The sequence below is a fragment of the Hyaloscypha bicolor genome (assembly GCF_002865645.1).
Source record: "Hyaloscypha bicolor E unplaced genomic scaffold K444scaffold_10, whole genome shotgun sequence".
Taxonomy (NCBI): domain Eukaryota; kingdom Fungi; phylum Ascomycota; class Leotiomycetes; order Helotiales; family Hyaloscyphaceae; genus Hyaloscypha; species Hyaloscypha bicolor.
The window spans coordinates 91,955-103,665 of NW_020194512.1; the positions used below are offsets into that span (position 1 = coordinate 91,955).

The 11,711-nt window shown below is 48.2% G+C and overlaps 3 protein-coding genes across 3 annotated transcripts; 1 reads left to right on the top strand and 2 right to left on the bottom strand.

Moving 5' to 3' along the window:
• Nucleotides 1-69: 69 nt before the first annotated feature.
• K444DRAFT_578138 (arginyl-tRNA synthetase) lies at nt 70-3,003 on the top strand. Its single transcript, XM_024877597.1, has 3 exons — nt 70-815; nt 884-2,490; nt 2,543-3,003. The coding sequence occupies exons 1-3, from the start codon at nt 531-533 to the stop codon at nt 2,601-2,603; spliced, it is 1,953 nt and encodes a 650-aa protein (XP_024743755.1). The 5' UTR covers nt 70-530; the 3' UTR covers nt 2,604-3,003.
• Nucleotides 3,004-6,728: 3,725 nt separating this feature from the next.
• K444DRAFT_639050 (uncharacterized protein) lies at nt 6,729-7,406 on the bottom strand (the record flags this gene model as incomplete). The annotated part of the gene is made up of 1 exon (XM_024884332.1): nt 6,729-7,406. The coding sequence occupies one exon, from the start codon at nt 7,404-7,406 to the stop codon at nt 6,729-6,731; it is 678 nt and encodes a 225-aa protein (XP_024743756.1).
• A 1,166-nt stretch (nt 7,407-8,572) lies between these two features.
• K444DRAFT_516225 (uncharacterized protein) lies at nt 8,573-11,661 on the bottom strand (the record flags this gene model as incomplete). The annotated part of the gene is made up of 2 exons (XM_024873667.1): nt 8,573-11,324; nt 11,516-11,661. The coding sequence occupies 2 exons, from the start codon at nt 11,659-11,661 to the stop codon at nt 8,573-8,575; spliced, it is 2,898 nt and encodes a 965-aa protein (XP_024743757.1).
• Between the last annotated feature and the right edge of the window lie 50 nt (nt 11,662-11,711).

Here is an 11,711-nt window from a genome sequence, read left to right on the forward strand (position 1 = left end):
TCACGACTCACCGAGAATTAGCCGGATAAACGTTGGAATGGAAATCCAAGAGCCCCCTAACCCCACCATCTCTTCCCCGCCTTGGATCTTACTGTCCAATCTTCTTCATATCGAATCGCAAGAGCGCATCAGAATCAGGAAGACCGTCCAGCCAATAAATTATGTGAGGCTGCATGAGCCTGCGGGAGCATCCGCTTTCATTGGAAAAGGGTGGCTCGCGGCAGAAGTAACGCCAATGGGCAGCGTCCACGAGTCTCGCGGCCTCACAAGAGCACCACACAAATCTCCGGCAGACTGGTAATTGGCAAGAGATTTCCCATTTCATGTATGGCGATTCCAAAATTGCCAGGTGTGCAATGTCATCCTGCATCCAGCGTTTAGATCAAACCGACGTGTCGATGACTCGATCTTTTCATCGAATGACCTCGTAGTCCAAACAGCAAGACCGCCACTACCTCTCGAACAAAACGGGCAAACATTTGTACTTTCAAGTTCAGACACTACGAGATAGCCCGCTGCAACCGGATAACATGACGACTTTGACGATTACCGATCTGGAGGTACTTCTTGCAAGGCTTGGGCTGAGTGTGCCCATGCCGTCCTTCGAGGCTACCGATGTCTTGAACAAACCTCTTGATATTGGCCGTTGCTACTTCGCCGACATTCTCTGCAGCCTTGTCGACGGTGACCCGGAGAAGGCTTACAGTTCAATCTTATCACCTGGCGACATCTTCAATGGAGACTTGGCTGTAGTCTTGCCGAAGCTCAAGCCCGGCTCTAGAGCTGACGTCCTTGGCCCTGACCTGATGACTAGGGTATGGCTATTGCTCTTCTATCTCAGATGTTCTTGCGTGCAATCAAATAGGCTAATACACCCAATCAGTTTCCAGAATGCTCGCTCTTCAACCTTCCGTTTACAGATGGAGTTCAGCTTCGAATCATGCTCAATTCTCAGGCACTACCGCGACTTTTGTTCCCTTATATACAAGAACGCAAAGAAACGTATGGACTTGATGTCGCACTTGGACTTCGAGACGTGACCGCCCCCGGTCTCGGCAGGAAGAAGTTGGTGGTCGACTTCTCTTCGCCAAACATTACAAGCGAGTTTCAAGGGAAACATCTCCGAAGCACGATCATCGGATCCTTCATTAGCAACCTATACGAGTCAATGGGTTGGGATGTTTCCAAGATCAACTACTTGGGTGATTGGGGCATGCCAATTGGCTTGCTTGGCGCTGGATGGGAGCGATACGGCTCCGAAGAGCAATTCGCTGCCGACCCTATTACACATCTGCTGGAAGTATTCCATAAGTTCAACGAAGAATTCATTCCCGCCCTTCTGGAAAGCAAAAGAATTCGAGACGCGGGAGGAGATCCAGCCGAATTCGAATCCCAAGGTGTGTTCGCGGAGCGGAATGCATTTTTTAAGAGAGTGGAGGATGGTGAAGAGAAGGCGAAGGGGTTTTGGAAGCGCGTCCGAAGTCTCAACATTGAAAATTACACCAAGCTTTATGCTCGACTAAACGTCACTTTCGACGAGTACTCTGGTGAATCGCAAGTCAGTCCAGCGACCATGACGGAGGTAGAGGAAATCCTGAAGAGCAAGCAACTTTGCGAACACAACGATGAAGGTTGGCTCATTGACCTGAACAAACATAGGGAGCCTAATGAGCCAAAGCCCGGTGTGGCGATCATCCGCAACCGCACCGGGACCACCACCTACCTGCTCCGAGAGCTTGCCGCTGCCTTGGAACGGGACAGAAAATACAAATTTGACAAGATGATATATGTTGTTGGAGATCAACATAATACGCACTTCCCACGAGTCTTCAAGATCTTGAAGCTTATGGGTATGGAAGATTTGTCAAACAGACTGCAATGGGTCCCGTTCAACGAATGTTCTCAGATGTCGAAGCAATTGGGTGAGGGGGAGGGGCATATGCTAGGAGATATCCTCGACCAATATCAAACTGCAATGGAAGAGTCGTTGAAAATGAGCCCGGAAAAGTCTGCCCTCCTCGGCGATACAGATAAGGAAGCTCTAGATGCTATCGGCACCACTGCTCTTCTGGCTCAGGAACTCTCAGCAAAAAGAGCAAACAATCACGCTTTCGACATAAGCCAGATGACCTCGTTCGTCGAAGGCACAGGTCCGGATCTCCAGTACTGGTATGCAAAGTTGTGCTCCATCCTCAACCCATATCATACTACTCTTGACCTCACCGATGAAGACTACTCCTCCATCGAAGACGAGGAGCAAAGCAACCTCCTTCGCTACCTCATACAGTACCCTGACATCACCCGCACAGCTTACACCAGTCTGGAATCAGCTGGAGTTATGACATATCTTTCAAGTGTTACTGCGCAGTTGTCGGTATGCCTGGGTGAGGAGAAGATTACTCATACTCCTGCTCAAGTCATGCTATACGAGGCCACGCGAAGGGTTTTGGAGAATGGAATGAAAGTTCTTGGAATAACGCCGGCCACAAAGTAGGTTTTAATTTCGTGTTTGAACTAATACTATCGGCTAACATTCCTGCAGATTGAAGGTGAATGGCACGCACTTGGCCCACGAGGTGGAGAAGTTAACCTTGACCGAATAAAAACGAAAACATGGAACTGTCGGGGTATACGGGGCGTTGAGGGATTTGTGGAGTACGTTCTAGGCGCGTATTCTTGAATAAACATGCCGAGTTGAAGATACTTGGTTCTCACGACGAAAGGGCCTGGAGTAGAGAAGGAGCTGCGGAGCGTTCTACTTCAGGCATACCTTCCTTGGTCCTATCGACCTTAACGGTAAAAGCAGGAATCGGCTTGCTTCAAGTCATTATATGGGTATGGCATAAGTTGGGGTAACACACCAAATTGTACACCGAATTTGTTCGTCTCTTTGGGACTAAAGGGAACTTGCGTGGAATTCGGGAATAGTGATTACTTACAGATACGATTGATTATGGGAAGTTTTTGGGTATAATAAAAATTCTAGCACTACATCAATTCCCTGAAGCGTTAACATCCGTGAATCAAACCTGGGCCCAGGGTCTAGCCGAAGTTACAGTGTATCGAGGGCCTTGGGACAATCTTGAGAACCGACTTCTCAGCCCCCTTTTTTATTACAGGCACTTCACAATTACCCACAACTATACCGTTCCAGAGTTGATCCACACAAGTTATCCTTTGGGTTTAGGAGGCTCTGCCCTGGCCTCAACTTCTCGAAGTCGACTATCTATACTAATATCGCACAAATCCTAGTTTGTCGTTAATATTTATAAGAGGGTTGAGAATGGACAGAAACTTAATACAAAGGTAAAGTTTCTTTTCTGGGTGATCAGCCATCATACTCCCTTTTAAGGCGCTCATTGCCCAGGTCTCCTAGGCATAAAGCGCTAATCCTCTCAATTGAGAAGATCCATCCTTGGCAGGAGAGTGATGCTGAGGTTCTTGAGAGCATCTCTTCCTGGGCTACTAGCACAGCAATTTCGGCAGCCTTGCAAACAACGCATTGATATTTCAATGAAACATTTTGTAAACTAGCTTTAAGGCGAAGGGTGCTCGTTCAACAGGCCGGATACTTCAAGTTGCGGAACAGGGTCCTATATTCTTGTGGACAATGCATCGACCCGAGGCTAGAATTGAAGAATCCGAAAGATCTTATGATCTTGTTCTAATTCCGAATGATAGTTTACATAACGCGAATAGGATGCTCCCTCAGCTGCCGTATGATTTCTTTGACAACACGTTTGAAATCCCGGTTTTGCCAGCTGCCATAGTTGTAGGAGGAATCCTGTTTGGTGGACTTCATTGTCTAGCTCGGACATTCCACTTCCAAACCCGAGGCGAAGCCCTAGTCTGAAGAGTTTGCTCTGTTATGACTGGCCCCCGCCATTGTCAGTTCTGCCGTTGGGTACCTGGGTATAATGGCACCCATGAAATGAGGTGCCGAAGCGATCGCCAGGAGCGAGATTCACCCTTGGTTTGACTCTCATCCTTGGATTTCTGGCTCCCCTATGTACTTACAAGACTATTTTTGGTGTTTGAAATGTTCTGAAGCTTGTTCTTTCTTCCACCAGAAACATTTGTTGATACATGGTCAGGGTCCTTTCCGCACTGGGGATGAGTAGTCGAGGTCATCGAAATTTGGCATGTTTGGGATGAAATAATGGAGATCTAATCTGATTTGGGTTTTCATACTCCTTCTTATTGCATATATGAGATAGCCTGTTGGGAGCTGTCGTTTTAAAACTCCTTTCTCCGTAAATGTAGATGCCACTAATCAGTGGTCACATCAAAGTAAGGGTTCTTCTCCGTGGAGGGATACTGAACGAATAATAGATCAAAACCGGAATACATATTTGCAAAATGGAGTGGGTCCTTGCTTCATTTCGAAGGATCGAGGTTGTCTATTTTGTTTTGTGATTATTATATACAGGAAGCGTCTTTCCTTCAGTTCACCTGCCACTCACGTCCAAGTGAAAGTCTCTCTTATGAATGTTGGAGACATGATCCGATATATCCAGCCCGTCGAATTTTGGGCAAATCACTGCCAAGGACAAGGCTTAATACAGTTGCGTCTCGGCTGAGGAGCTAAGTCAGTACGAGGCATACTTCGGCAAACAAGAAGGCAGAGTTAACGTACATCGCCGCAAGTTGACGGATTACAGTCTTGATCACAGCACAGTGAAGCAGTTTCCTCCAACGGCGAACTTTGTTACCGTCATGGATGGCAGTCTTGAGGAAGAATTGCGTATTGACCGATGGCTGTTGCTCAAGAGAGAGATATGGGAAAGAGTGTCTGCGGTGGGGGTACTCCAGTGTTAAAGAAGTCTGGAAAATGATCTTGCATCAAGGGTGAAGGATAGAGCATGCTTTTCTTATACCAACTCTTAAGATTAAAGGGGTCTAAAATATGTTGCATTCTCAACTGACTCAATGAGGAAGCTCCTATTGTTGACCTTGTTTTTGCCTTGCCGGTTTTCGTAGATCTTAAGGTGTTGTGTAACAAATCAGGATCTTCGAACAGGACGAATGGAGATTTGATTGGATATTGCACCATCCTGGCAAAATACCTAACACAGCACCAGTTCCGCCGATTAAGCGCTTCGCCATCGTTAGCTGAACGAAACAGTTGGCACATAGGAGGGAACGAATTGCAGAAAACTGTGCCGCCGGTTATGAATATTGCTTTGCCATTTGATATCAGCATATGATTTCTCACACATTAGTTTCCTAGTTAACCTCTGCGGGTATACGACCGAGCTTTCTCCAGAAACCCTAGCTTATCTAGTTTCCAGACCACTTGAAAGCCTTCTCCTTATATCTGACACTCTCACGTATTAGACCTATTATATCTTAACCTTGCTACCTGTTAGTTGAATTTATCTGCAAGTCGTTTGAATAAAACGAGATACATATATAATCTTTCAACGTCTTCTAACGGTCTGACCCAACTAAGCGAGCGAAGCGAGATAACCCCTGATACTGAGGCTAAAGTCAACAGCACTTGCCAATCTCGTCGCGAGTGCAAAAAAAACTGCACCAGGAATGAGAGTGGTAAGTGACTAGGTATTGCAAGGACACCCCAGTGAGCGGGGGTGTTTATTGCATCCAATTTGCTTCCCTACCTCCGAAGGATCGCCGAGAAAAGTATGTGAATTTGAAATGCTTCCGGGGGACAAGGCCCAGGATTTGATACTCTTTGACCCAGACATGTGAACAGATCATGCGAGCCCTCAATTTGGCTGACTCTGGTAGTATCCAAAACAACCGGCGATCTCGTGCATCGTGATGTCGAAGTGATGTCGTTCATGAATGACCAGTAAAGCACCTCGTCCTTCTAGCCTGGCATCAAAAATATTGATGCGCACCTCCATTGTTCCAAGAATATAGGGAACGCTGAAATACGTACGGCCTACTGAGTAGAGCCTCGTACTATTGCCTTCTCTAAATCCTCGCCCTCTCACGCGAGCCGGGTCATGAATCCGGACAGTGGTAGATACGTTTTAGATTTACTAACATCTGACTCCTAGTCCCGCTCTCTGCTGTGGGAACACTGTACTATACATTGTCACTTATTTCTTGGTGTAACGATATTTCAGTCAACGGTTGACCCACAGCTTGGGTTCATTGCCCAAGACTCAAGAAAGGAGCCAATGTTCTTCAACAGCTGGAGATCAGACATCCTGCTTTGGCCGATCTCCTTGTTCCAGTACTTTCGGTACATTCGAGTCTTCGACGTCAGATGATTTATTGCTTAAAATGCGAAGTAGCTCAACCTCGGTAACCTCAATGTCCCACGATTCCTGGGACATCGGAACGCACTATCAGTCGGATCGGGCATTGTCTTGGAAATGGGTGCATGGGGCATAGCTAAGGGTCAGCTGTTCAGCTAAACAGGGGTTTTCAGGGGCAATAGAGGTTATTTGGATGTCTATAAGTATAAGCCTTAGATCAGTGTAAAATGGATAGTCGTCTAAGAGCCATTGCATGTGACCTTTTGCTTTGCCATCTCAACTCATCGAAGCAAAGATGAGAAACACGTGATTCAAAGAAGGGGTGGACCCTACTCAAATCCATTGCGTTTCTGGTTCAAGGGTTCACTATCACATTCATTCATTTCCGGTTTTTCCACGAATACGAGATTCACACTGCTCAACGCTTAATTCACTATTTCAATCGCCCAATGTATCTATGTACAATGCACCCTCCCTCCTTCCCTTCCAGCCACCAACTCACTGCCCATCCTTCGTAACCCACAACCAAACAATCGGCTTCTCACCCGGATGCCCCGTTCGATCGCCCCTCCACCCATACTCACTAATCGCCTTCTTCACCTTATCTTTATCATCGCCTACGAACTTTGCGCCAACCTTCCATTGTCCATTGCCAGCCTCCACAACTTCATACAAGATATTCTTCTTCGCGTCCTCGTTCGTGCAGCCGAGGTTCTGCATCAGCTCCTTGACAGTGGTGCCCGTCGGCACGAATAGCTTGACATGCTTCGAGCTGTCTTCTTTGAACATGGTGGTCTGCCATGGCTTCTCTTTGGTCTTGAAGACGTGGATTTTGCAGTGTTCCTGCGGGAATGCATAGTCGTAGCCGGGAGGGAGACCAACGCCGCCGGTGTGGTTGCGCAGGTGGATGCCGGGGAAGCCGTGGTCGGTGAAGGGTGCCACGGTCGGATAGGTCATTCCGCCCATGCCGAAACCTCCATATGGTGGCGGCATGAACATCGGCTGTTGGGGGAAGCCTGGGTATGGCGGCGGTGCTGGCCAGCCGAATCCTTGAGGAGCTGGCGCTCCGAAGAAGGCCGGGTACTGGGGCACGCCGAACGGTTGCGCGGGACCGAACCCCGGAGGCATGGGGCCGGTGTCGAAGCCATGATAGCTGTTGAATCCAGCTCGAGCCATATGGGTCAGCTCCTCGTCTTCGGATGCTGCTCGAGATTCTGACAACTGAACTCGAGGCTCTCTTGGTGGAGGAGGTCCTAGATCGAGTCCGTGAGTAGGGTTGAGGCCCTGGCAGCCCGAAGAAAACGCCTTGAGCTGTTGGAGATATGCGATGCAGTTGTCAAGATTGTCGTAAACTGCGATGGACTGAAAGTTTACAAGCTGGATGCTGTGCAAAGGATCAAAGAGTGTGGCGTATGTCAGGACGATTTTGCTGATGGGTTCGGGCAAGGAGTGCTCATATACCCTTTCCTGAAAGGACGCCAGGATGGATGAGAGAGGGGGAGAGAAGCGTCATCCAAGTTTTGATGATAGGTACAGACGTTTGCTTGAGTATGGCTGTGACGTGTAGTGAGTAAGGACGGGTATTTGATGCAGGGGAGTGTGTAGACCTGGGTGAGGGTGTCTGTTAGAGAAGAAAGAAAGGTTATGAGTAAGCGTCGTGGCGGGAGTATTTGAAAGGGTATGAATCATTTCCTGGAGCATGAAATTTGGAAATAAAGAACAATGATTCACACATCACCCCGTTTCGCGAGCAACATCACCCTGTTTCCCCAACCTCGAAACTGGTAATAGTGATTCACAGAGCATGAGTTCTTCCTCGCCAGCATCATCACCTATTCTGTGGGGGGTGGGAATTGACTTTTCAGCAAAGCCTCACAAACATTAGAAAATTGCTTCAGATTGCCAAGAGGCACTGGCCTGTGTTTCAATGAGGATATAAGAAAAAAGATTCGTGGATTTGAAAGGGGGACGGAAGAAAGATTTGCAGCAACGCCACCCATTTTTGGAAAACGGCTTGATGCCCTTTGACATGCTTGACTGTGGAAATCTGAAAGCCCAGCCCACTTTGCCGAATGGGGAATGACTTGTTCCCAAAACAGACTGTGGATGTTCACGGCAACACTGTGCGCTCATCAACCGAAGAAAAGAGGTCACGCACCGCCAAATTTTCCACCGTTAACCCTAAGAAGTCGGGACTTCTCAAGAACGTTGTCGCTTGGTATTTTTGTGAATTCGTGACCACTATTGTGGCCTCTCGTTGATACATTGATGATACATAGGGCACCTCGAAATGCAAAGTTGTTGTGCTTTCCAAACGAAAGTCGAGATTCAAATACCCTTCCCTATTTGACCACCGCCAACCCCTCGTAAATCTTGTTCTTGACGGCGTAAAACGTCCCTCCTTGCTGCATGAGACCAGTCACCAACCCAATGCTTTCGACTTCGATCCTTCCTGTCCCAGACTTTCGTACAATTACAGACCCATCGATCAGCAATGTTCCCTCACCCCGGAATTCGGCAGTGTGACCCGATCCTTGCATGATCTTTCGCAAGTCTGCGAGCCGGAGATCGCCAACTTGGAGAGGTTGCGCAACCGATCTGGTCGCGGACACCATGTTTGACGGCAATATATCCAGAGTAGGCACCTCAACCTCAGCTGCATCAATAGCTTCGCGTGTTTCTTCTGCATCTCCCTTCAGCAATTTCTGCTTCTTGTTGCTCCCTTCAGCTTTCGCATCTGGCGAGTCGTGATGTATAGCCTCCAAGCGCGCGGTGACGGTTGCAATGCTTAATCCTTTCACGTTCTGCCATTTCAGCTGCTTCACAAGTGCATCCGTAAGCTTTACAGCCCATGCGTTTGTATCAACACTGGCATCAACAGTGATTCCGATTTCTGGTGTATAAACGTCAATCGCTGTATCTTCAGCACCTATAAGGGCTGCTAGCAGCTTCCGGCAGTCCGCTGCAAGAGACAAAGTCTCGTCTTTTATACCACTGACCAGGATAAGCTTCCGGGGCTGAATCAGCGGTATCAACATTTGCAAACTCCTCTTGTCGTGCAACCCAGCAAAATCAACAAATGCCAGTCGAACGTTGATGTTGAGAGTCTCAGTGGAAAAGACAAGTCTTGAAGGGCTAGTAATCTCTTCCTCTGGTTCTTCGTCCGACGCATCATCTTCAACACCAGGGGGCATGTCCGCAATGTCCGGGGATTCGCGTTGTCCACCACCAATTTGCTGTCTCTTGTTCGCCCCATTTGGTACTCGACCTTCGTTCGGCACCGCAATGTCATCCCACTTCCGCTTCTTGCCCAAAGTATCCTTCGTGTCGTATTTGTTTGATTGCTGGCGTAAATCTTGGCCATCCACCTCATCCCGCTCTTCTGCTCTCAGGAAGTCTTCTGGTCGAATTAAATCTCCAAATTCGTCAGCTCTCTTTCGCCGGATCGCCACTGGAAACATCTTCTCCCGCCCTTTTTTGCCACGGACATCGAAGTCGTAGACGCCTTTCCGTCGGAGGAGTATGTTGATTCCAAGGTCTTCATCGCTCAGCCCAATCTTCTTCCGGTTGGCCTGGCCCATGGTTGCTGATATGTTCAATGCCTTTCCTTGTTGTTCGGTATCAGAGTCTTCAGAATCCGAAGAAGAGTCAGAAGAGGCGTCATCAACTACATCAGCGGACGATTCGAGAGAAGTGGCTCCCCCAGATTGTGTTGTCAGGAGTTGGCGTTGGGTAGCCAGCCAGTGCTGATAAACGCTCAAATCATTACCCTCAAGCGGTATGCGTTTAATATCTTTCAATTCAACCGACCTGCCGCTCGTGTTGACTTGCTCCAGATTTTCGCCATTTTTGCTGGGCTCCAACGTGACTCCGTTCTTACGCTCTTCCCACCAGGACCACAAAGTTTTTGCCAGCCCAGGGCCAGCAGCATCGTGAGTAGGTGCCAGCCTTTCCGTTAGAATCACAAGGTTGCGGCTGTCATCGGCGATTTTTCTCAAGACATCCTTTGAGAAGCCCCACTCCAAGGATGTGTCACTAGCCAGGATGACCTTTCCGACGGATCTTCCAAGGTTGTCCGTTTCATTCAAGACTCTGTTGATTTGCCCTCGACGTTCAAGCAGACGCAGATGTTTGAAGTCAAATGGTCCAGCTCCATGCTTTTGATCCGATTCTCCTTGTTTCTTCAAAACTCCAGTGTTGGCTTCAAACTCTCGAATTATTGCATCGTCCATCCATTCAAGCATGCTTCTTGTATATCGCATCGTCGCACCAATATTCTTACTCGCAAGATACAACTTCGAGGTCCGAAGAGGACTGTCATCATCATTTGTTTCTTTTCTCCAGGCATGTTCCAGTAAATAAGCCAGTTCCAATACTCGAGCACTGGAGTCTGTAGGAATCAAAACTGTTCCACCTTTGCTGGTTGCTGATTTGATCATGTCCAAAAGTAGCTCGTCGCGCTTTGCTCTTCCACCTGGCAAGGCGAGTCTTTCACCACCTCGACTACTGCAAATCAACGCCGTAGGTTTTCGCAATTGCTCAATGACCTCTGCTCCTCCTGCCCCAGCTCCTCCAAGCCAAGCTGCGCCTGCCAAAACATTCTCTCGAGCCTGGTTCCAATCAACGGCATAAACAATTGATTCCAACCCATGTTGAATGTGCCATATTGTTCCTCCGAGAGTATGTCCCGCATTGTAGGCAGTGACCGTAAGCCCGTTCAGTGGTGCTGAATTTGGTGAGGGTATGGGCTGATGTGGTTGTGAGTACTTGAGAGGGTGAATAAGAGAGAAGTAGGACGCGATTTCTTCGAGAGTCGGTGGCTGGAGAAGGATGTTCGGGTCTTGGCTTGCGGATACGGATTGAGAGTAGGAGTATGAGGCTTCGGAGAGTGCTGATGGAGGAATGACAGTTGAAGCTAAAGGTGTCGAGGTGTAGAGATCTTGTACCAAGGTGCGTCCCAGAGATATGACAGGAAGAGTTGCGTAGACGGGTATTCGAGCAAACTGGGGAAAGTGTTTGCAACAGTGTGCGTAAGCTCCGAGATGTGCGATTGTCGGATGCGTAAGGAGGATGATCGAAAGCGTAGGAACTTGCCTGGAGGGGGCAAGTTAGCATAACAAATACTATGAGGCAGCAAGATGAGAGAAGATGGCCAGTATAAAACTGGACAGATGATCAATGCAGAGAGTGACGGGTGGAATGCGTCTTCATTGATGTTTGTGTACAATGCGCTGCCCACCGTGCCTTCTTCAAGCCGAAGCCATTAGAAAAGAAACACAACCTACTTCTCAAGCTCCTTCAGCTTCGCCACATCAAATGTCTCGTCCCAGCCGACATCTATTAGTACTTTGACACCTCCATCGAGCTCCAAGAGCGACTGTGATGCACTCGATTCCGACTGCGCTCCCTGCAACGGAGTAAAGGTGAACATCTTGTCCAACTTCTCCTCGTGAATCAGCGCATCTGGCAGATTGATGAGTC